The 26,179-nt window shown below is 38.8% G+C and overlaps 2 protein-coding genes across 2 annotated transcripts in view; one reads left to right on the top strand and one right to left on the bottom strand.

Annotated features, from left to right (window-relative positions):
- LOC123978170 (solute carrier family 22 member 2-like) overlaps nt 1–5,328 on the top strand; it is an 8,194-nt gene extending 2,866 nt beyond the window's left edge. Inside the window, exons 5-12 of the mRNA XM_046061328.1 lie at nt 708–876; nt 1,952–2,066; nt 2,242–2,342; nt 2,431–2,645; nt 3,737–3,845; nt 3,940–4,052; nt 4,468–4,567; nt 5,131–5,328. Of these exons, the coding sequence (XP_045917284.1) occupies nt 708–876; nt 1,952–2,066; nt 2,242–2,342; nt 2,431–2,645; nt 3,737–3,845; nt 3,940–4,052; nt 4,468–4,567; nt 5,131–5,206 (998 nt within the window). The 3' untranslated portion in view covers nt 5,207–5,328. The remainder of the gene's footprint in view (nt 1–707; nt 877–1,951; nt 2,067–2,241; nt 2,343–2,430; nt 2,646–3,736; nt 3,846–3,939; nt 4,053–4,467; nt 4,568–5,130) is intronic.
- A 2-nt stretch (nt 5,329–5,330) lies between these two features.
- Nucleotides 5,331–21,788, bottom strand: plg (plasminogen). The gene is made up of 20 exons (XM_046061327.1): nt 21,739–21,788; nt 21,447–21,617; nt 19,490–19,625; nt 19,280–19,386; nt 18,658–18,772; nt 18,424–18,563; nt 17,380–17,500; nt 17,114–17,232; nt 16,050–16,212; nt 14,365–14,489; nt 13,887–14,058; nt 12,548–12,738; nt 12,299–12,447; nt 12,052–12,145; nt 10,907–11,021; nt 7,979–8,053; nt 7,752–7,892; nt 7,160–7,266; nt 6,643–6,788; nt 5,331–5,767 (listed from the first exon to the last, which is right to left on the bottom strand). Exons 2-20 carry the CDS (start codon nt 21,505–21,507, stop codon nt 5,606–5,608), a joined length of 2,439 nt encoding a protein of 812 aa, XP_045917283.1. The 5' UTR covers nt 21,508–21,617; nt 21,739–21,788; the 3' UTR covers nt 5,331–5,605.
- Between the last annotated feature and the right edge of the window lie 4,391 nt (nt 21,789–26,179).

The following is a 26,179-nucleotide window of genomic DNA, read 5'->3' as shown; positions in this document are numbered from 1 at the left end:
CAGTCAAAGGAGGCTGGATGGCCTCATATGTGCTGCGTAATGATGACTTTCCATGTTTCTTCAAACAGATTTTCTTCTGAGGCATCTCAATAACATTTGCATTTATCTGACACTTTTGTCCAAAGTGACTTACAATTGCTATACATGTCAGAGGTCGCACGCCTCTGGAGCAGCTAGGAGTTAAGTGTCTTGCTCAGGGACACATTGGTCTCTCACACCAAAGGCATGCGTCTTATCCACTACACCATCACCACCTCCACCCCGATAACTACATCTATTATAACTAACTAACTTAATGATATAAACATGAACAGAACTCTTGTGTGAAGTCATACAACCAACGGTTCAGCTATAAATACTAAGATTTCACTTTCTAGTCCATGCTCTGTTTTGAAACATACACACAAAATAGTCGCCTAACCTCAGCCATACAAACACAGTAAACCAGACTATTTAACAATTTAGGGGACCCTACAGGGCACATTTTCTCCACTTAAAGGGCACCCTACAGGGTACTTCATCACATTTTCTCAACTGCAATGGTACCCTACATGGCACTTGATAATGTTTTCTCCAGTGGAAGTGGACTTTATCTTGTACATTAGGGTACTGTGGAGGTTACTGTTGAGTCCACCAGTTCTACTTCCACTCATGGATCTGTTTTTCTTTTTTAGTGATATATATTAAGTTTCCTGTGTTCTTGTCAGTCACAGAGATCGTTGGAGTTGAGTACAGAAGGATGGTGGGCACGTTGTACCAGATGTTCTTCAGTGTCGGCATCCTCATCCTCCCTCTGCTCGCCTACTTCATCACTGACTGGCGGTGGCTGCAGGTCGTCATCACTGCACCCTACATGCTCTTCCTGACTTACTACTGGTATGAAAGTTTATATTCTTGTTTTCCACTTTGTATCTGTTCAGGAAGGAGTTCCATTTTGTTATTTATATCTTTGTTGAAATACTTTTCAAAAAAAGCAAGACATGAAGGAAGAGCACATGCTTCAATATTCAGTAACAGTCCGAGAATGGACCCCTGTGGGAACCCACAAAGTAGTCTGCCTTTGTTGGAATAGCATCCATTAACACAAACAAACTGTCTTCTGTTTGAGACATAGAATTTGAAAAACAAGGCAATATAGATAAGGGTCTATAATCATTAATAACAACATGGGTCATCTGCTTTAAACAGGAATAACTTTGGCAACTTTTAAATCCTCTGTTACAACTCCTGTTGTCATAGAGAGAGAAAAAATCTAAACCAGTGGCTGCAAAATAGACTGCTTAATCTGTTTAACAAGGAATGAAGAAATGTTATCATGCCCAGCTGAAGTTTTGTTGTGTTTTTAGTTCATCAATAATAATTATTTGTTGAACATCAGGAGGCTTAAAAAAAGAAATAGTACGATTTTTGAGCTATATCAAATGAATTGTTGTTGTTTTGCAGATCTAATGTAATGAGTATAATGATTTCTAAATGTTTTATTAAGCACCATGGGTAAGGGGTGTAGGATTTGGTTTTGCTGTGACTAATCATTAAGATACTGCTCTTTGTTGTTCCACTCCCACACCTACATATGTAAATGTTAGATGCATCCACCAAAGATTTTGTATATATCTATTACTGCTCATTATTAAACAGGTTTCCTGCTCAAACTTGTGTCTCTGAACCACTGCCAGCCTCTAGCAGTTTGTCTTACACGCCTGGTAGCCTATAAGGGTTAAGGCACTAACCAAGAACCACAACGTCTGGCCAGGGACTTGTTGCATGTCGTTCCCCATCTCTCTCTTCACCCATTTCCTGTCATGTTTCAGCTGTTTAATAAAAGCAGAAAATATATATTTTGCGTCCAGAAACACATTAAACTAATGTTATCTTGCTCAGATCGTCCATTACAAGCAGCTGTGTTGGTGAACAGTTGCTGGAAAAATGTCCAGGTTGTTTTGTGTCACAGGTTTATCCCAGAATCTCCAAGGTGGCTCATCTCTCAGAACAATTCTTCAAAAGCTTTGGAGATCGTTGAAGCTATGGCCAAGGAGAACAAGAAGAAACTCTCTAAGAAAGTTGAGGTGATTTAGACTCTGCAGTTGATGTAACATCTAAATTCTCCTAAAAGCAAACAACTACTTATTTTCAGAATCATTGTGTCATTTCATGATCTGCTATGTCAAATCATTTGTACGTGAGGTCCTAATTTAATGTCATAACTGATTATTGATCATGAATCATGATTGTTTATTTCAGACGTTGAGTGATAATGAGGGTGATTCCACTTCTGCATCTTTGCTGGACCTGATCAGAACTCCAAATATGAGGAAACACACTTTCATCCTCATGTTCAACTGGTGGGGCTCATCTAAAATCACAGATTTGTAGGCCAAGCAAACCCCCAAATGTAGGAGATACTGATTCTTCTTGTTCCCATCTCTGCAGGTTCACCAGTGCTGTGGTTTATCAAGGCCTCATCATGCGTGTAGGGATAACAAGAGGAAATATCTACATTGACTTCCTCATCTCTGGTCTAGTGGAGTTCCCTGCTGCCTTCCTCATCCTCTTCACCATTGAACGTATCGGCCGGCGCCTACCCTTTGCCTCTGCCAACATTGTAGCTGGAGCCTCCTGCTTGATCACTGCCTTCATTCCTGACAGTGAGAAGAACTTCTTGTTCTTAGACCATGTCATTTAGCTTTTACTTAATTCACCCCCAGAGTTCGTTCTTTACTTATTTACTATTTCATCTACAAGGATTGTTATAGCTGTAAAATTATATGATAAATATGTTTGTTTTGGTTTTATTTTGTCATAAATAACAATGGTTTCTTATACATTTTACACATCAAAGTCTGTTAACAAGTGTTGGGGAGAACTACTGCCTATGTGAAAAAAGAAAGTTGTATAGGGTGGTGGCGGAACAGTGGATAAGACATGTGCCTTTGGTGTGAGAGACCTGGGTTCAATTCCCCACTGTGACACATTCACCAATGTGTCCCTGAGCAAGACACTTAACCCCTAGTTACTCTGGAGGCGTGCGGCCTCTGACAAAATAGCAAGTAAGTCGCTTTGGATAAAAGCATCGGCTAAATAAAGCCTTTTTTGGCTCCAGACAGAGCTGTGAGAAATCTGAAAAATGGCCAGTGTTATTCAGGCTGAAGACTACGTTTGAAGTTATATTGTTGAGATAAAAAACAAAACAAAATAAGTGGATGTTGCCTTAGGAAGAAGTGAACTTACAAAACCTCTGTAGCTCCTCCTGTTTGAGGCTAGCAGCTCAGTAACATCAGCCGCTACACCTGAATGTTCAATTGAACTGCCAGCAGTCGGGTTGAATTGTGGGTAATGTAGGCACCATGTTAACTGACAAGGAAGAAGAATGCGTGGAATAAAAATCATGATGTCTCTGGTTTTGCTGCATCGATTTTGAGACAAAAAAAATTATAACTGTCCAGTTTCATCTACCAGAGGGTGACAAGAAAAATTGCCTGACATATCCAAGACCTCTCTAGGAAAATGTATCAAATTCCCTGACTTTGTCTGAAATCGAAAAAGGAAATTGTTAATTTGATGATACTGCATCAACTAATTCAATCCAGTAAATCTACAGTACAATCTTTAAGGCGTGATGTCCCATTCTTATTGATACAAGAATCATAATGAGAAAGACCTTCTGTATCATGGGTTGGTCTTAGCTTTCTAAATATGCACACAGTTCTGTAAATGCATATTTTTCTCTGTGCCTCAGGCATGTTCTGGTTTAAGACGGTGGTGGCCTGCGTCGGTCGGCTGGGTATCACCATGGCCTTTGAGATGGTGGTGTTTGTTAACACTGAGCTCTACCCAACATTTGTCAGGTGAGGTCAGAATGATCAACTCTTAGATGCATTATCTCTAAAATATAGAGTGTAATTGCAAAATGTAATGGTTAATTGGATTAACTACACAAAGGAACCTGGGAGTGTCAGTTTGTTCGACTCTGTGTGATGTTGGAGGCATCGTATCTCCATTCCTGCTCTACAGACTGGCTGTCATCTGGCAGGAGCTGCCACTCATCATATTTGGTAGGTTTCTGCCATGTTATTAATGAATACTGTGACAGTGTTTAAGCTGCTGTACACTGGTGGCCCAAGAAATCGTTCTGTGTATGTAATTAGTCCAGTGCTGTATTCAAGTGTCGAGGAAAGGATTAAGATGTAATTGATGCAGCTTATAGGAATCCCTATAAGCTGCATAGGGATTAATTTAAAATCTTCAGCTGACATAACGTTTAGGTATTTATTTGGTTTTCATTATTCACCTTTTGTGTGAAGATGTCCAACCAGTAACCACCAGGGTAGATGCACAGCACACTCTTACCTGTTGCAGTGCTACATATTAAGATAAGACAAAATCTTTATGTTGTAATATTGACTAGTGAAGCCCATAAGTTTGTACCAGCACTGTGATTCAGTGTTCTCCACATTGTGTTTCATACAGGAATAGTCGCGCTTATAGCTGGAGGTTTGGTGTTGTTGCTGCCTGAAACCAGAGGAGTTCCTCTCCCTGAGACCATTGATGATATTGAGTTTCCTAATAGGTGAGATATCGCTCCCAATTAAGTTGAATAGAATTCACTACACAGTATTTATTCTCATCCTCATTGTGATGGCAAATATGAAGGAAATGGCTGGTGGCCAAAATTGCAATACCACCATATAAAAACGCTATACAACTAAAAGTCTTGCATTCAAAAAGTAAAGTAATTTGGACTATTTTAGTGTTGAGTAGTTTCATATATAGCAACATGTCATATACGCTAATCAGATGTTTTGTGTATTAGCTGTTAAATGTTGTGTTGTAAAAACTGCAATAGTTTTCACTGAAGTTAGAATAGAAGAGTAGTACCTCAGAATTGTATTGAAGTACATGTATGGAGTTGCTTTCCCTGCCAAAACATGTTTATTATAGTTGTCATTTAATAAAGTAATTGATGCCTGGAGTAAAACTGCAAAGGAATTGTACATTCAAATGTGAGACATATTATCTGAATATAACAAATTCTTAATGATTGATTCACTTGCATTTAAATTCTTAATGCAATCTTAATGCAGGAAGTATTTTTATTTATTATTAATAGAATATGTATGTTCTTGATCCCAGGAAAAAGCAGGATGAAGTGGAGAACCAACAAATGAACAAACCTGACCTGACAAACAAGGAAACAACATCTTTGTGACTGTCTTTGTGTGCATGCATGTGTGTAGATTTTCCTCACTGTGATACAATTCACTGCCCTCTACTAACAAGGAAGTAAGTTTTTTTAAAATACATTTTCTATAAAGCATGACTTACACATGTCCTTTGATTTAAGTTTTATTTTTCAGCTCAGAAGAACACACACCGAAAATATACCTTTACATCCCAAAACCAGGAATATGATCTCTTTATTGTGTTTCCACCACAGGAAACTGAGATAATACTTTACATGAGATAATACCAGGCTACAAACTTAAGTAGTCATGTTGGAGCAGAACAGTACACACATGTTAAAGTATCTTCAAAAAGCACGATAAACAGTCACTTTCTACAAGGGATCACATTTGAAGCGACTGAATTTGTTCAAGGTGGAAAGTTTTCAGTTAGCTTTGATTGTTCTGTCGATCCAGTCGACAAACTTGGAGACTCGGGCGTAGACGCCGGGTTTCATGGCATTGGCGCATCCCAGACCCCATGATGTCACACCCTGCAGGATATAGCTGTTCTGGGAATTACACACCAAGGGACCACCACTGTCACCCTGCAGTGAGGACAAAAATAAATGCTTTTCAGTTCAACTGGTGCAAAAAATAGACTGGAAAAGAACCCCAGCAAAGCAGGAGGGAAGAGTGATCTAGATATAGAAAACAATTTTAGGTCAAATATTTACAAACAATTCTTAATATTTATCAAAAATTATATTTACATTTCACTTCTGACAATAATCACTAGTAGTTACAACATTTTAAATACAAACTGCTGAGCTCTGTGGTGCAGCAACATTGCTAGAACAGAGTCCATCACATTTTAAACAAAGCTTAACTGAATTAAGCAAAGCACTTACAATATTTGGAAGTGAAAACGAATATTAACATTAACATCCTTACCCAAACTTCTTGCTACAAAATTTGACTTTGCGGAGCTTTACCTGTTTCATGATGTGTGGGCACAGTTATGTTTGAAACTATGGTAGGCAACATTGGAGAAACTAGTAAGAGACAGCTAGATTCTGAAAGTATCCAACCAAAAAAACCTGTTTCCTTCCAAAGCCACTCCCCCAAAACACGTCATGTCATTTTCAAACTTGTAGTCTTTAGCCCCAACCAATGAATTTATCAGAGCTCCCTCAAGCCACAAAACGCTCTAAAATCTCTAAAAGATTAATTCATTATGTTTTTATGAATGTACACAACATTTTTGCATGTTCAGCTTTCACACTAGCAAGTAATTGAATATTCACCACTTGAAAAATGTCTCTATTTTATCTAATATTAGTACCAAATTACAAATTTCTTTGCAGGAAGCTAAATTGCTTTACAGACCCATAAAAAAAGACATTGTGGCAAATAGCCACGCATAACACTATAGTTTTCTAAGATGTTTTCCAACTTCCATAGTTCTTTGGATTTCCCATACCTGGCAGCTGTCTGTTCCTCCCTCGATATTTCCAGCACACATCTCGTGGTCTTTGACTCTGCTGTTCAGGTACGATGGACGATTACAGATCTTGTTCTCGATCACAGGGAAACCAGCTTCCTTCAGGACGCCTTCTCCTCCAGTACCTGCAACACACCTCCCCACGGTTATCCACAATCCTCCTCTTCCTCATCTTTCACCCGTGATCATTACCAGCATCATTACAGGATTCCTCTCAATTTGGTAATGTTAATGGAGGTGTTGTTTTACAGTTTGTAATAAAGCTAAATTTCCAGTTGGGAGTGTTACAGATATAAAGATGAATGTTTACCAACGTGTTCTACACATTCGGTGTGTTTGCGTATATATAAAATATTCTAGTGTACGAAAGCATATTTCACTTCTAAAGTCCTTATTACCATAATGCATTTCCCAAACCAGATCTTAATTTTGAAAAAACACAAATTGGTCCTCACAAGGATAGCAGCACAAGAGCACATGCATACACGTGACGTACCTTGAGTTTCACCCCATCCAGTAACATAACACTCGGTTCCACTGGGAACAATGTAGTCCTTCTCTGGCAAACAAGCTGGCAAGACTTTGTCATTTATTAGTGCAGGGCTGAAAACGCACAAGAAACACACACAGGAATGTCAGTTTCAGTGGTGAGTGATTATTATTTGTAATTGATTAATAATTTAATCTATAAAAGGTTTCAGGCTTTCTACTCATTGTACTGCACATTTGCAGTTTACAATGAACAGCAGGTCTCAAATATCTAATACCTCATTAAAAGTACAAAGGTATTAACAAGGTATTAAAGTAACCAAAAGTAACAACAAACATGTAGTATGGTTAATTTCACAATAATGTCATATATTATTAGATTATCACCCCCCGCGACCCTGTATGCAGGATAAGCGGTTGAGGATGGATTCTCAATTAAAGTACTTAATAAAATTGCACTTAAGTACAGTACTTGGGTAAATGTACTTTAATTTCCACCACTGAGTAGCAATAGTGAGTAAAGTACTTCTCATCAGTAAAATTATGATTACTACTACTTGTATTAGTAGTGGTAGTAGGATGATCAGTCCACTACTCACCTCTGCAGTTTGAGCAGAGCGATGTCAGCTCCATTGGGTCCCAGAACCAGTTTCTCCAGGTTCCTTTCTTGTTTTGACGGCTCATTGGCTCTCTCTGTGTGGACACCCAGGAGTACCTTGTAGGCTGAAGGCCGTTTGGACCTACAGTACACAAAACATTCACATAAACATGTAGTTGTGTTATTACAGGATTTGGTCATAAGATGTTTTTTTATAGTCTTACTGACCTCTCCAGGCAGTGCGCAGCAGTAAGGACCCACTGAGGGTCAATCAAAGTTCCTCCACAGAAATGAGTTCCCGTGCTGGTGGAATGAGAGACAGAAATGTATTAAAGGAGGACAGAATCAACACCCCCACCTTTTTCAGAAAGTATTTAAAAATGTACAGATAAACCTCTTGAAATGCAGCATATTGTTTTCAAGGGGGTTACAAAAACATGGACATTAACATACATTAAAAGTAAAAATCATAAATAAATTCAGAATACACAGCAGCCAGAGTCCACTTCTATTATAAAGTTTATATATTTCTACAAGTGCAGAAAAATAGTCTGCAAAATACAAATTTCTTGACACATGGTGTGTATTAATTTTAATAATCTTCTAAACTATTTTCTATACTTTTCTAAATTTTAAGGCTGTAATGTAACTGAGAGTGTTTCTATTATTAAAAAGACTGTTTAACCAACCTAAAGCTGAGACAGTCCACTGGTCTAGGTTTCAAAGTTATATTGTCCTATGAATGAATTAGCCTATGTTTTTTTCACCCTATTAAACTCGTGAACCAAAAAAAGACATTCCTCTTTTAGCAAAATTATAATTGTGATAAAATGCTGGCAGCTGGAAAGTAATGTTTTCACTCGGTTTTGAATTTTTGGGCATGATCCTAATTTGGATTTTTACAATGATAATAAAGGGTCAGTGAAATAATGGTTTTATTTTGCAGATTAAAATCAATAGTGTTTTCTCAGTATTTGAATATCAGACTCCCATTGTCAAAATATTTGTTTGTGCCTTCCATCTATTAGCATATATTCAGGTCACAGAGGTAACATCTGTTTCTTTAAAAGCTTATTAACCAGCGACGTCTGAAAAAAACAGAAGGTCATTTAAAAACATTCACCACTGTTCTGAATCCTCAAATACTCTTAAATAAATAAATAAAAATATTCTGTCCGCTGAGTGATAAAATAAAGAATTTTAATCTGTTTCTCTAGTTGTGACTGTGTAGTGAACAACGGTGTGGATTTGTGCATTTTATATTGAATAAATTTGGAGCTACTCTAAATTCCTTTCTCCTCCCCAGAGAAGAAGGGGAGGGGTCAAAGTTGCTTTCTCTAAGTGCTATCCCGACCATAAAACTGGCAACTTTTTGATTCCGAAGCTGATAACGCGGGGCCTGACTGTTAAACTGACAAAGGGACACGAACCAGCCATTGGCATCTCCCTGAACAGCCTATCAAAACTGGCCCCCCACACATGTTTCTGTGGCAACTGACCTTATTCTTTGTTTTATTACCACATCAAAGGGATACTCCTTGTCTCACCTATGTGTGACACAATCCAGGATAGCTGGACTTTGAATGGCTAAGGACTGCAGTCTCCAAAGACTCAAAGCATTTAATTAAGTTTGATTAAATCTTTAGTTACCTGAATATGTTTGCCTCTATTTGAGTAGTTATGTTAACTGTTGTTGCTATCCGTTGTTGATATTAGTGCTGAAAAGAAAGTTACTTGTGCAGTGTTTTTATTTTCAGCAAGACACTCCTTCATCTAATGTAATCTAAGCTTTCCTCATGAAACCTGAGCTCCCCCAAGTGGATGAAATAAGTATTACATGCCCTCGTCGGAAATGACGTTAAATGTATAAATATCCTGACCAATAATGTGACAATTGTTTCCTGTTACAGTACAACCGTTCAACCATTGAGGTTCGATTGTGGAAAATATTTGATTATAATACGTGCAAATAGATTTCTTTTTAGACATTAAGTTTAGAAAGGCAGTCCCTTGGGAAACCTGAGACGCCCCCTGGGGAACCACGCCACAGGCAACAAAAGAGCGACACGCGAAACAGGCCCTTTTGTTTCGCCTGCCGAGACATCGATCTGCTCTTCAGTTTGTTTTAATTTCTTTATTTCTTTTGTTTGTTAAAGTTATCAGTCCGTTAAGTTACACTGGATTAATTCAGGAACGACCAAGTTCCATTTTAAGCCTTTTTCGTCGAGCCAACTTCACCGAGGTCAGACCAAGCCACGTGGTCTCGCCAGCTACAACGAAGGAAACCTGAAAACAGCCGAATTGCCAGACGGAGGAGGCGTTTTCAATCAGACACGGAGAACCCTGGAGAATCCCTAGCAAAAAGCCAGGATCGGGCAGCTAGCGTGGGGCCCGTGCAACAGGCCAAAAGCAGGCTGTCGACAAGCAGTAAGACTTAACACACGTCCTGTGATCAGATGTCCGTTTTAACTCCTAAAACCATAGCATTAGTTTACTTTCATTAGCTCTTCTATGCCGTATGAGTCAAATGCTTCCCACAATCGAACCTCCAGGCTCATTGTTCAGCAAATGTTTATGTTCCCTGTATCCAACCATCTTTTTATCACCTTTAGTTAGAGAATAAATTCACTGTAATATAATCAAGAGCTGTGTGTGTTGCCTATTTATAGTTCCTGCCAAGAGAATTGACCCTTTAGATATGAGACTGACTGACTGATTTAAGATAATTGAGCGATTATTAACTAACTGATCACTAGTAATAATTGTATAATTATTCAAAACTACCTAGAGGTCCGGAGACACTAGGATTATAACAACTCCGGTGGTGCCCTTAATGAGGAATAAATTTTGATATTATGAATCTTAAAAATTCATAATTGGGTATCAATTCTCATAAATTTATTAAATTGCATGACTAATATTTAGGTCTGCTACAACTGTCTGGATTTTTTCCAAACCTCGCCGGTTAATTATCTTTTAAAGGAACTGATGGTTACCTCTGTGACCTGAATGTCTGCTAATACTTGAGAAGCACAAGACTGGGGCTAGGTAATTGTTTGCCTTAATACAAAAATGGCATTGTCTTTTAAAACCCCAATATCACTTTAACCAATATCATATTTTATTAAAATCATATCTTAGTATTGTTCTACTCACTTGGTCCGGAGGCTGATTTGCCAGGGCCATGAGTGAGCTTTAGACTCGCAGCCTCCCACAATCCGACTAAAACAACGCCTTGGTTTGTTGACTGGGTTCCCACACTTCAGTCCAGCTAAAAAGATAGCTCAGAGTCATGAATTCTCGTAAGTGAAGTGAAACATAAACATCAAATTAGTTGGTGTCAGTAGTGTTGTAGTCAAGACCAAGATCAGAGTTTATTGAGACCGAGACAAGACCAAGACTTTTAGGGGCTGAGACCAAGTCGAGACCAAGTCAAGACCAAGACCAGTTCCCCACATTACATGACACACAATAAAATGTGGAACGAGATCATATTGATCTTAAATTGATCCGAAAGATCCACATTCCCATTAAAACATCCACATACAAACACTGAGAGCTGAAATCAACATAAGCATCACCATCTTGGTGAGGGGTGACAACACAATTTTAATCAGGGTTATTGGTTGTGGCTCAGGAGATAGAGCGGGTTTCCCGTTAATCGGAAGGTCGGAGTTCAATCCCCGGTTTCTCCAGGCTGCATGTCGAAGTGTCCTTGGGCAAGAACCCTGAATCAATCTGCAATTCGGGGTTCGGGGTGAATCTGTTCGCTGTTTGAGCACTTAGGTAAATGTATGCATGTGTGTGAATGGTGAATGCAGATGTAGTGTAAAAGCGCTTTGAGTGGTCGAAAAAGACTAGTAAGTTGCTATACAAATACAGAGCATTTGAAGCAATTTGTTTTACATCCAATCAAAGACCGGTCTCAAGCACTACAACACTAGGTGTCAGTTAACAAGACTTTTATTTATCATTCCAAAGGGATTGGAAAAAATATCATCCTCTAGTGCTCGTTACACATGAAGAAACAAAACTGTTGGATGGACAAAAAATGTATTACCGGAATTTTATTAAATTCATAAGGGAATAAGTTGTAAACAGGTTTACCAAACAAGAGGTTTATCAGAGTCTCTACCAAATTTTATGGCAATTAATCCATCCAGATATTTCAATCTGGACCAAATTTCTACTAATAGACTGATTGACCAATATTGCCATTCCTCGAGCCTCGCAGGTGGAGTTGTTTCAATAAATTTCAGTTATTAACCGTAATGTCTAACACTCTAATAGTGTTCACATACCACAGTCAGGGATCTGACAGTAGTCCCATTTCTTGTTAACGTCGGTAGTGTAGCACCACGGTCCGTTCACATCGCTGTCTGGGTTTCTGCAACTCTGACAGTGACACACAATAAGAGAATCAATGAACTAGAAACAAATATAATGATTAACCAGCTTTCACCGTTGATGTGTTCATTAAATCCAGAGCGAAACGTCATTACTACTAAAGTCTACAACTAAAAATGGTTCATACATGAACACACTTACATTGCCCTCCAGACCCTTGGTGGGGTGACTTTGTGGGGTGAAGCTGTTATGTTGGTGAGGGCTCTGAGCACTCCAGGCCTGGCAGGTCACACCCAGAATAGTGATGGAGGTTGGACCCCGGTATGTATCTCCATTTCCAATCTTACAGTCTAACACAGCAACAGAGAGAAACAAGTGAGTGAATACAGGATAAAACAAACTGAAGCTCACAATCTGATAAACACACATTTAAAAAGTTGCATAATGAACCTGTCTCTGGTGGTGTCTGGGTGGCGGTGGAGGGGGCCTGGGGTTGAGAAGGATTGGTAGGTACAGCTCCCACAGGATTGGTGGGGCATTTCTCCAATTTGCAGTACTCCCAGCGTACTCCGGGGTCTGTAGTGTAACACCAGGGAGCTCGGTCTCCGTCAGGGTTCCTGCAGAGATTCCTCCTGAGGTCCCTGTTAAAAGAGAAAACAGGACAGCAAGAGAATCAAGCCAGGAAAGGACCCAATGATCTCTGTTGGTTTGTTTTTATTACCATGCCTTGCACTTCAATTTTAAAACAACAAGCTACTAATATATTGTTAAGCTAGCTACCTTATTTTGCACAGATATTGGCAATGATAGGCGATATGGCAGTTGTGCTATGACTTTCTATTGGTGGACAGGGCCAAAGATTTCATTTTCACATAGGTCAACCTTGACATAAGGCTGGTGATAGGTGCTGGGAAGTCCATTTGATCCCCTAACCTCTTGGGGACTATGTAAGATGCACATCTTTAAAAATGTTTTAAAATCATATGCGGACTAAATGTGAACCAGATACATGGCATAAAATGGTTGCCATATTTTAGAGTGCAGACTTGGGCTATTTAGGCTGAGAATCAGCTCAGGTCAGCAGCAGTTGTACGAGCTTTAGGTCAGAGTTGGATACCAAAAAGGATCATTGTCCTTTGGCCAATCCTAGCATGTAATTAATCACAAATCTGTCTTTCAGAAATAAATAGTTGAACATATATTATTGTGATAAGAACTAACTAAAATAACAGAAACCATCTTTGGTAAAAATGTTTATGAAGTATAGATACTTAATTTTTTTTAGTTTAGCCCTTGTCCCATCTGCTGACATGGAGAGGTCGGGGTTTATGACCTATACTGCAGCCAGCCAGTTTTAGGAAGCTGTCGTGTCGTCCATATTCATATACTAGTGTTTTGGGAGGTCACTGACCTTGACCTTTGACAACCAAATTCTAATCAGCTCAGACCAAGTGGACGTTGGTGCCAAATTTGAAAAAACTCCTTCCAGGCATTCTTGAGATATTGCGATCATGAGGATGGGATGGACCTAAGGTTACAGTAACCTTGACCTTTGACCACAAAATTCTTATCAGCTCTTCTTTGACTCCAAGTCGACATTTGTATCAAATTTGCAGAAACATCCTCAAAGCGTTTCTGAGATATCATTTATGAGAATGGGACGGAAGGCAGGACAACCCGAAAACATAGTGTCTCAGGCCAAGGCTATCGCTGGCCCAGAGGCGTAAGAGAAGGCATAATCAGCATTTCAAAATATAAAATGTATTGGTAGATGCGACTTGATGCTCACGCTTTGGGGAAGTTCTGTGGAGTTTTCTGATGGCTGTGAGGAGTCATGGAGCTCCAGGCTTGACATCTTTTTCCACTGACGGTCTCTGATGTTACGCCACGGTAACTCGACCCATCCCCCTCAAAACACGCTTCTTCCTCCTCTTCCACCTCTGCAGGATTCGATGTCTCTTCTGCAGCAAGAAACAGGAAATCAGACTGATTCATTTTCATTTGCAGCTGTGTCTGAAGATAGTTTTAGAGGACTATATACTTAGTCATGATTTCAAATTCAAGGCCTGGTTGCTGTCTTCCTCTCTTCTAGCGTCCATCACCACCGTCATTAACATGATTGAAACTTTGTAAGAAAGTTTGCATTTACCCTTTTAATAATCATTGCTATGCCTAGACTCTTTTCCTTGCTTTGCAAATTTGCTCTTTCTTCAAACTGAATCAAGTCCAGCTAAAGTGGACATTATCATTGTTGATCACTGTTTTACCTTGTTTGACTGCATCCCCACATCTCGGCACTTTGCAGTACTCCCAGCGAGTTTCAGGGTCAGTGGTGTAACACCAGGGCATCCTCTCATTGTCAGGGTTTCGACAATAGTTGTTATCGAGGCCTCTGACAAACAACAGACAGTAATATTGATGAATACACAGGCACATGCTTGGGATCATGCATCTGGCTTTCCTTTTGCACCGCTTTGTTTATTTGTTTCATTTCCAGGGTTTTTGTTCATAACCTGCCAAATCAGATCTGGTGGACGATGGAGCCCATGTGAGCATGTGCACATAGTATAGTGGAGTCACCTTGTCTGGGCATTGAAATCTGTAAAATTCAAAGTTACCTCCTTGACTTTTTTCATCACTTGGGACAGAAGAACTACACAACAAGGAAAACAATGCCCTCATCCCTGATCATATCACCTTGTGAAGTTTTTGTGTTTAATGTGTCTTTTCTGCCACCAGCAGTTGGTTTCAGTCAGCAGTTTACTGAAACAATGAGCATGATAGGATTATTCATTCTGATTTACCAGCATGGTAAAGGAATCAAAGGCCTGTCCAAAATATAGGCAGGGTGAGTTCAGTGATTTAAGCAAATAAAAGCCTAGTCTATAAAAGGAAGTTTAATGGTAGCAATGCACTAGACTGGGTCTATCCATGTATTTCATCCTGAGTTTCCATACTGTGATTTGGTCTAGGCAAAGCAAGTTTATTTGTATAGCACATTTCAACAACAAAGGTAATTCAAAATGCTTTACATCATAAAAGCAACAGAGAAATATAAAAAAAACTTTTAAAAGAGTTAAATAGAAAATAAAAACAGATCCTTAATGAAATAAATCACCCCTTTGTTCTACCTGCTGTAGCTGTCTCTTAACTGAAACTCCTTACTGTGGGGAGCTTGCTTGTACAAGTCTTTTACTTAGTGGCAACCCCGTCACTCTCCGTGTGTTGTTGCATGTGTTTGTACTTCAGACCTTTGTGTGTATACTAAAAACAATAATAACACCACCACCCTTGTGGGATTAATAAAGAAGAAAGAGATGCAGATGTATCCGATATTTTACCACCAGATTACAGAGCATCTTCTTTCCACAGGCTGTTAATTGACCCTTTGCTAAGCCACGCCCCGAATGCACAGCTGGCCAATCACAGCGCAGTATAGGACTTGCTCTAACTGAAGTCCGACACTTTCATGGATGCGCTCCATTGACTGTAATGTAAAAAGAGTAATTTTCTTGCTTTTTTTGGCTGTATTTTTCCAAGATATGGTCAAACGCTGTCCCTGGGGCACTTGTAATAGTTACAGTCGCTACCCAGAGAGGTTGAAAGGAGAAGTACGATTTATTCTCTTTCCAAAACCTAAAATACAACATAAGTGGCCAGTCTTTATTCCAACTTGGGAGTGTTTAGCTCATTTCACCTACACATATAGTGAAGGCAGAAGATTGTTAGCAAACAGTTTTCTGTTTACACATTCAGCAGACACAAAACAACATCAGCATTCTTTCTGTAATGCTCCGGTCGTCATCTGATGATTCAGGCCCTTATAGTTCTGTTTTGGTCCCCAACATCTCCTGAGGAATATATCTGGCTCTTTTTTTCACCAGTAACTAAATGTGTCTGTTGCAGCTGGTTTAGAGGGAGAAATGGAGCTGACTGTTTCTGTATCTCTTACTTGCAGGGGTAGTTTTCTGGCGAGCGGTTGTGTTTGTGTGGAGTCTGAGAAGACCAGCTCTGGCAGGTTTTGCCAGACTCTGTCACAGCGATCGTGCCGCGGTATGCTCCACCTTCACCGGTGGCACAGGTCAGCTCTGGGACGATGGTGGGAGGCTCGGACGCTGAGCACAGAGGAGGAGATAGATTGATTGTAGAAATCATAGTAAAAACAATTCAAGTAGCAGCAGTGTTTTAGATGATGTTAAATTTATGTGCCATAACTGAAACAATCTATTATGTCTAACTTTTTAATTTAGTGAAATAATCATGTATATTAATTATTATTATATTAAAATAATTTATAAAAATATCAAAATAATAAATAATTCTGAAGTGGAATTTTCTTTTCTTCTTCAGGTTGTAGTACTAGGTCAGCTTGCCAGTTCGAAGGTCCTGAAGCGAGAAAGGGTTAAACATCTTGTTCAGGGGTTCCTCAGCAGATATATTTACATGAGGGATTGAACTCACAACTTTGGTAAAGCAGTGGTTCTCAAACTGGGGGTCGGGCCCCCCTGGGGGGTCGTAAAGCCACTTCAACGTTCATGAATGTTGAGCAGACCAAAAGTTGCATGAAAATGATTCATGTAGTGACATAAACAAACAAAAGTGCTCTGGTGCTAGCAAGGCTATTTTGCTAGCCTGAATCTTGTTTATTTCGAATGCCTGATTGATAAAAATTAAATCCACTGTTGCCAGAGTGGGTGGATATGAACTTATTTTGGCTTCTGAAGGGGGGCGTGACAGAAAAGGTTTGAGAACCACTGGGTTAAAGGGTGGGTGTACATTTTTTCTACAGTTAAAAGCTGCAGTTATATTTGCCATATTGCTTGTAAATGCTTTTAGTGGTTAAATGTCCTCATAATTCTGCACCTGCACAGCCAAGACACATTTTACATATCTGAAAATTTGAAAATAAATTTACCTTGATCCTGACTCTCAGTAATGGAAGCTTAGGCAGGAATAATATGTTAGAATAGGGAAATGGGGCATAAATAAAGGAATCATTAAAATAGGAGGACTGACTGCAGCGGGGTATGGAGCAGAAGTCCCATCGTTTGGATGGGCTGGTGGTGAAGCACCACGGTCGGGGGTCTCCATCTGGGTTTCTGCAGTAGTTATCCTCAAGGTACTTCTCTGGAAGACTACAGAAAACATAAATGAAATGGATTAAAAATAAATCTTTAGGAAAAAACAATGTTTAGCTAGCAAATGAGTTTCATTTGTTAGATATTATTAAATCCTGCTTGTGGTTCATTGATTGAGATTAATGTGCTGTTGTGTAGTCTTACACGCTGGGAATGTAGCCATGGTTGTGAGGTTTCTGGGAGTCCCAGCGTTGGCAGGTGAAGCCGTTTTCCGTCGTTGAGATTTTCCCTCTGTAGTCCTCACCACTGCAATGTATACACTCCTCTTTAAAAGACCAAGCACAGACACATCACTCTACCTCTCTGCTGTGTTGGCCTGTCCATTTAATGTATGAGCGGTAACAGTAAAAAATAATAGAAACACATTACAGAAATGAACATAACAAATTAACTCCCCCATGGTAGTATTTATTTAAGGAATACTTGGGAGGAAAAATGGGGCCATTTTTGGTTTGGTGGTCAGTATGTCATTAAAAAATATAATGTTATTACATATGAAATAAATAAAGGGGGCAATTTCGGTTTTATAATCTGTCAAATATAACTTCCAGTCAATAAGTAGAGGCTACAATAACTTTCTTGCAAGTGGAATACTGCATTACATGAGTTGTTTTGGCCATTTTAACAGGTAAAAAGGACTGGATTGGTTGGTAAACAGCAAGTTAAATAGTGTAAAGTCATAAGGATAATTGCAAAAGAGATCATGTCTTTATTTTATATATAACTCATGTTAATTATAGGCTACATTCTGTTTTCCATATATAAACAAGAACATACGCCTACCAAACACATAATCCATCTGCAACAACAGGCTTTTATTGTTGCCTATAATCATGTAAATGTCAGGCCTGGTTACACTATAAACTGCAAACACTTATTTGGCCACAATTGTGATTATTCTGTTAAAAGAAAGATTAAAGTATCGCTTTGGTAAGTTTATTTGCACATTATGTCTGTTTCTTCCAGATAAAAGCAGTCTATGATTAACACACAGTTAAAAATGGGGACATTTCCGGGGACTGCTTCAGGACAGTCCCCTGTTTTGGTGGCCTGTCCCCGGAAAACGGGGATGTCTGGTCACCCTAACATGTGCACCATCTTAGTTTTTAATGAGCTAATTAGCTCTATTAACTGATGTCACACACAAATTAACAAAATAACAAACAAAAAAAAATCTGTCATTTTTACCAGTGCAGCTGGGTACATTGCAGTGTTCCCAGCGGGTGTTGGGGTCGGTGGTGTAACACCAGGGTCCCCCGGTGTCTGCATCAGGGTTTCTGCAGAAGTTAGACTCCAGATCTGCCAGAGGATTGGTCTGCGGTGTTATACTGCAGCAGACACATTGGGAAAATTATATTCATTCATATAAAAGGGTATAATGTGATATTTAAAATTCCATTATTTTAATATGTGAATTCATACTTGGGCCTGTGTGGGAATTTTGCTTCCCATCTCTGACATGTCTTTCCGGTTTTTGTTTTAGTCTTTGTTCCTCTGTAATCTGTCCCTAGTCCTTTTACACACTCCAGGAGATATCCTAGATAAGACAACAACAAAAATGCTATTATATTATCTACGCTATCAGCATAGCATTTTTAATCATGCAATAAAGTCATTCTGCTATTTAGGTGGAATGCTTGGTGATATGTTCACTGTATAGTGCACTGCAGAGTACTATAATATAATAATTATCTGCTGGACAAGTATTTGAGTGAGTGATTCATCTGATCCCAGTGATTTGCTGTTTCATCCCCAAAACTTGAGTCTCAGCAGTGTTCAATGTTTGTCACCTCCTCACTGTGCCTGCAAACACAGTGAGGAGGTGACAAACATCACTGGTTATGCAACGTAGGCTAAACATTAACTGCAATGTAGAGGAGGCTTAAAAATGTCATGTAAAATCTAAGCTGGAGCAGAATGTGCACTCTGTAGACTTTTTAGTATGTGTCAGAAATCAAAGCAATCAAAGAAAGCCCACCATGATAAAATAAAATAGACTTGGGGTTACTTATGTAACTCATAATGAAAACATAAAAAGACTTGCCTTCTTTTTCGTATAAAACTGTGCTGGTTCTGCGCAGGATCGTCTCTGTTTTAGAATTTGCTGCTGCTGTCCAACACTCTTGGTCCTTTTCAGTAAATATGAAAGACCTATGAAAACACAGCAGGTGTCAGGCCATGATGTGTAGCCTCAAAAACTCAATTGGAACAGAAGTGTAAATGTAAAAGTTGGATTTTAAAAGTGTGAACTTGCTTGCATGTGAAGGATATTTCAGCATTACATTTGGTGGCACATTCAATCACACTGTTTACTGAGTACTGCCTTCGCTGCAGCGAAAGGATCCAGGCTCCTTCAGTTTTGGTGTAGCCGACCACATCAGTACCACTAACTGAAATCAGAGACAGCAATATTAATTCATTGTCAAATATACAATAAATGAGATGTCATTCACCGCATGACCGAACGTTGTCCTAGCTCACAACTGGTTTCAGGTTTTCTGGTTTTATGTATGAGGTAAAACAGCAGTACATGTTTTCAAAGTTGCAAAACCCGGAAATGGGTATAAATACTGTACATACATACACATGAACTTAAAAACGGGGACATTTCCGAATATGTTAATGTTGCTTTTCCTTATGTTCAATAATTTAATTTGCTGTTCTGACTTAAGAATCAAAGACTTAATTATTAATAACAGTATGATAAGAGACTGTTTCCACCTATTATGTGGATAGATGTTTTCTCACATGCAAGTCTGTGCTCTGAAGTGCATCAGTCTGTTCAGACCAGCACAGAAGCAGGTAAGTGTCGATTAAGGAGACAATTGGAAGTTAGTTGGACTCTATGATGATTCTTTGATTATGATTCTAATGTCTGTGTGCTAAATATGAAGCTACAGGTTAGCTACTTAGTTTAGCATGAAAACTAGAAGCAGGAGGAAACGGCTAGCTTGGTTCTTTCTAAATGTAAAAAAAAATGTTAGTTTTTGTTTAATCAGTGTAAAACTGCAACCGGCTAGTTGTTTCCCTCTGCTTCCAGATCAAAGTCAGACTTTTATAAAGTTGCAGGGGGAAAAAGTTTGCCATCTGACACAGAGGTGAAAGATAGCATGCCACTAGCATTTAGCTTAATATGTAGTTACAATTGTGGATCATCTTCATGACAACATACATTATATTTCCTTTCTATATAGTCAAGTGAAGGCATATGCAAAAATCCTGTGTTACACCACACGATATATATGTAGAGGCGGGGTCAGATTTAAACTTGCGCAGCAGCAGTGACCAGGACTCAGTCATGCAGGTGGTCTAATACAATGCAGTTGTTGAGCATTTCAAAACCTACAATGAGCCCATAAACCCCACAATGAGCAGATTGGCTTCTTCTGCTAGTCATAAAATGAAAAAAACAGTTTAAAACAGAGCATTCAGAACAGGGGGATATCTGAGGTTTTGGCTAACAGGGATTTCTTTTAAATACTTTTATTATATTTATATTTTATTTGAAGCTTTTGTCATGTTTAACATCTGAAATTGTAACATTATAGAAATGCCAGAAAATATTAAACTGCATAATAGGTCCCAAGACAAGATTCTTTGAAAGGATATGTGAGCAAACTACACTATTATATGTAGAACCCACAAGTGGCGAGTTTAAGCGGACAATTGTACATATTATGTCTCTAAGTGAAAGTTGGCCCACACAGTCAAGAGCAACAAAGAGTTTGTGTAATCACGTCCACCTAATTTTGAACAAGATGAGCTACTGTTGGCCAGTCAGTATCTATTGTGACTACATTTATCTGAAGACATAAGTTATCGTGATATTGGACTGTCAGGCGTTTAGTGTGACTTCTGAGATGTCAGATTTGATCAGAATCAGATCAACTCTGGGTCCCTATGGCATCTGTCTCTGCTTCCCATTTTCTGAGGCTGCCTCTAAACTAAAACTACACACAGTGTAAGTGTAAACACATTAAAGTGAACTGTTTTATGTGTATCCAGACATGTCTCATAATACATCCTGGCTTAACTGAATGATGAATATAGCATTTAAAGAACATGTTTAATCAACTTTGACACGGTTGTCCTGATGACATACTCTCTCAGTGAAGCAAAGTATTGTCTGTCTTACTTTTTTATACTTTATGGCAATTATATAGTTATAGAGCTATTCATAATTAACAGTCAAAGATGCCATTATAACTTACCAGTGCAGATCAGGAATCCTAGGAGGAAAGCTAGTTTGTACAGGTCCATGGTGAGGCCCATATACTAGCAGCTCATAGTCAACTAACTCACAGAGGTACCACCGAGTATGTTACTGGGCTTCTTTTACCATGTCGGGAGGACAAACAGACCATCATTAGTCAATCATTGGCCTGACAAGGACGGCAAAAGAGCAACAGGTCAAAAAACTTGTTTATGGGAGATTCTGGAACACCAAATGTTGCATTGCAATATCACAGAGTTTCATCCTTTCCTTGCTGTTTAATTTCTTACCTTGTTCCAGTTATGAAACACATTCAGTTGTCGAGCAGGGAGAGAACTCTGAACTCTGCTGAGATGCACCCACAGGCCTATTGAGCTATTCTGTTGCTTTTCTGCAGATACAACAGATTTAGGAGACTACTCATGAGCTTTGACCTCTTCTGATATCATGTGCCTTTTTGTTTCTTATCAACATGCCAATTCTTTCTCTCCATCACTTCAGTGGAATTTGCATCCATTCTAAGCAAGCTGGTATGTCCTATGTGGCCTTAAAATTTAATTTATAACATAAGTAAATGGTTGCATGTTGAGGGGATCCTTTAACGGTAATGCATGTATGTGTGTGTTATAGTCTTATAATGAAATACAGACTCTCATTTTATCTTGATCACCCTGTATTTACCAGTAGAATGAGATCAATATGTGCAGTTAATCTTCAGCTCAAAAAGACCAATGTCCTCAACTGCAAACATGTGCTTACAAAATAACCTACTTTCAACTGTTCAGTGTGTGGTCGGAGAAACTGTGCCAGTGTCCTTCTAAAAAACTTAATGATGAGATTTTTCTGTGTATATAAGGTCCTTAAGAAGTCTCTTTGGAGTATTTTGACTTTTTGATATCCCGTTTTTGGAGCTGATTACTTTTTCCACCAAGAAACAAAGAAACATAACCAAGTATTGTATCGTGGGGCCCTCGTTAGCTGTGGTCTTCAATCTACATCTAGTTATTAGCTTTAATTAAAAAATATAACTACTGTAGTAGTGGTAGTACTACTAGTAGAACCGTACTATTAGTTGTTGTACAGTCCAGTTAAACAACAGCTACAGCGATTCCCCTTCCTCTCTCGCTCTCTCTTTCATTCTCAATTTCAGCCTAACTTTGCTTATTCTTTGGCGCTATGCAGGCAGCGTATAGTGGATATTTAGAGGTTCTCACTTAAAACAGCTGCCTGCTGTGACTGACAAACAACGCTACGAGAGTGGTGACAGTTAATCGCAACTGTAAAGCTGTGGGCCAGAAAATGCGTGTTTATTTGACCCATTGTTGTTATAAAACATTGCAATAAGAAAACAAAAAACCTGACAAATACAATCTTAATCAAAAGGCATGAAGCTGACGGGAACTTGGGAAAGATATCTGGGGGATGTTCAGTTGGGAAATGGGATTTCGCTCCAAAGAGGGAAAAAAAAAGTAAAAAAAGTAAATACAACCTGCCTCATGACCTCTTCCATTGTGGGGATGGTGCCAAATACTGACAACACAATCTATGCCATCCCAGTCCCTATTTAAACACACCTCTGTCTGCTTCTTTAAATGTATTGTAATTGTTATTATAGCAAATATTTACAGCACTTGGAATGTGACACTTTGTCCACATTTTCTTCTTTTTCCCTTTTAATTTATGTATTTTCATTTTATATACATGCTTTTCTCTGTAAAAGGAAATCTATCATACACACAATCTCACAAAATCTCCTCTCCAAATGCACCACACCCATACATGATTTTCTGCACTGTATCAGCCCCATGTTACACTCATGCCCTCTCCTCTGCCTGAGTCTTTTTCCGAGCTTGTCTATGTATGTTGTCAGGCCTATATCAAAGTGCCCCTATGTTGGTTTCCTTGAAGTAAATCTGAACAAATAACAACCCATGTAATACCTGGTAATGGCCTGCAGAGGGTGTTATTGATCACCAGCCTTGAAGAGCTGTATACATTAAAATAGTCTGTTAACAGTGGTTTGGTGGATAAAACCGACAAAAGACACCCTGTTGTTGCTGCATGTGAAAGGAAACTGAGGACAAATGCATGAACTGTTGAAGTTGATAAGGTAGTGTCAAGGATGGGAAGTATAATAGAGCTTTTGATGATGATATCCACAATTATAATAAACTATTCTGTGTTGGTGGATGATTTGTGTTCAATAGGCCACAGTAATGAATGGCTATCATACAGCATGATACAATTTGAGTAATTCTGATGGGGCAGATGGTTCAAGGTATTCAGGAGTACCTCTACGATTTCCAATGTTACTATTTTGAAAGCAAAATCATGTTTTACACTTACATTTGTTCTTGCCTTCTTCAGAAGGTCAGGTATTAACAGTCTATCTATTCAAAATGAAAATCACGATTTGATTAAAAAAAACACAAAACATTGTGTATGCATGACAGAGCTTGGCATTGGCTTATTTCTTTTAAAACCGGTTAAAAGCATTTGCATTGTAGTCCTTTATAGAAGATAAAATGATACATCACAAAACTCATCAACGGCTTATAGGATATGAGATGTGTGAAACACAAGATATGCTTTAATTTAGAAATGCTCACTCATTGTGGTTGGTAGGACCTGGGGCGCTCAGCTGCCCCTTTTCAACAAAAAGTGCACTTAAATACGGAAGTTCAATGCTTTTCATTTGTAAACATCTTGAAGTGATCCTGTTGATCAGGGTTACTGTAGATCTGGTTTTCCTTCTCACCTCTGCAGCTGTAAAGAGTAACTTCACACATTTTACTTATTGTCCCAATCTAGCAATGCAAAGTACAACTAAGCCTGTGAAAACAATTGTATAATGTCTTCTGTTTCTCTGGAGAAGGCTTGTCCAGACTGGGAAAGTTAACACTAGTGACATCGTACTCAAGATCAAGTATGTCAGCTTGGGTTTAGGGACTACAGATCTTTAACCATGCTAGTGGGATGGCAAAGTATGTCAGTTGGTTGATTTACCATTTTGGTCCAGGCTGAAATATCTCAAAAAATTCTGGATGGATTACCGTGAAATTTGGCATTCATACCCCATTTACACCTGGCATTAAAATGTGATCTGTATCTGGATACGTTATTTGGATAATAGAAAGACAGATATTAATGCAAGGTGTAAATGCATGCAGGACCAGCCTGTCGTCACCAGAAAAACAACAGTATATGTAGTTTGTTCAAACAGCTTACAGTATTCTGACTAAGAGCGAAAGAGTGATTTACATAACATACTTACTTTAACCCAAACCACGATGTTTTCTTAAACCTAACCAAACTGCGACTGTTTCACAACGAGCGTGTTTAATGTCATGTCATTTACGTCACATGACTTATGTAACGCTGTTAAGGTCTGGTACACATGTCACTTGAGTGGTACTTTCCAATGGTAATACATGTCGTTTATGGAAATAGTCATTTATAGTTTTTGAAGGAATTGAGAAACTGTACATTTTGTCTTTTAGGTAAGAGGACATGTTGTGCAGAACACATTGGGATCGGATTGCAGTGACATCAGCCAGACCAGATCTGTTGGGCTCTCATTTTGATTGGATCTCTCAGCCAGATGTAAATGCGATTTGTAAAGCATGACTGTAAAATAAATATGCCCAGCAAGTTGAAAGGTCACTTAACTCCTAACTCCTCTTCTTGCTAGCTCAAGCAAGACCGGCAAAAGCTAGTACCAGTAAAGTTAGCTAGCAAGTCTTGCCTTGGCTTACCTTGTTGACCTTGTAGTCCACCAGCACCATCTAATGAATTTGCAAATTGAGATCTGAGGGAACACTGTAATTCCAGGTGTGAATGCAATGACCCGTGGATCGGACAACATTATACAGATTACGGATTCAAATGCTGATCACATTAAAATCAGGTGAAGTGAACCAAACATAATGACTTTGGCCATCCCCTAACTTTTACATCTAGCACCACCATAAGATTCACATAGGTTTTTTTGTGACAAATACTGGATGGATTACTATTAAATTAACTACAAATATCCATGGTGCCCAGTGGATATATGCTAATGACTTTGGGGATCATGCATTGTTTTGTTTATACTCCGGGAAAAACAAGAAAGAGACCACCAAACTAGAGATTCTTCAACGTGACCAAACCAAACAAAAAGATACCAAAGCTGATTATGAAAAATATTTTATTTAGATCTACGGTATTTGTGTTTGAACCCACTTATTTAAATCTGTCGCCCCAACCTTGAGATTAGACAATTTTACTGAATGTAAAATCCATTAAATGGACTTTTAATGGACTCAGTTTAACCAAATTTCTAAGTAATTATTTTACTTCACATTTCCTTATCCATTTTCTAAACAAAAGCAGAGGGATGTTTTGAGAAATAATCGTTTTTCCGTGAAGCTCCTACTTTCAGCTTTAACACATTGTATTGTTTCACTGAGAATAAGTGTATTGGTTTTGTTCCCTGTTCCTGCAAGTTGAAGGTCAGTCTCCTCCATAAAGAGGGACCACAACAATACTTCACACAGAGATGGTGAGCGAAAGGTGTGGGCTCTGTGGCGTTCAAGGTTCACTACTCAATCAATATCCCACTGTCAGACCTCAATTTAGAGATGTCCCTCTCCTTAAAAAGGGAAGAATGGTTGCTTCCTGCAGCTCAGGGTTTCATGCCATTTTTCTTTGTGTGACCAAGAAACAAAAAAAAATCAAATTTTTACTATT

This window comes from Micropterus dolomieu, linkage group LG10, assembly GCF_021292245.1.
Source record: "Micropterus dolomieu isolate WLL.071019.BEF.003 ecotype Adirondacks linkage group LG10, ASM2129224v1, whole genome shotgun sequence".
Taxonomy (NCBI): Eukaryota; Metazoa; Chordata; class Actinopteri; order Centrarchiformes; family Centrarchidae; genus Micropterus; species Micropterus dolomieu.
Note: the sequence above shows the minus strand (reverse complement) of the source record. Positions and strands in the feature narration are given on the sequence as shown.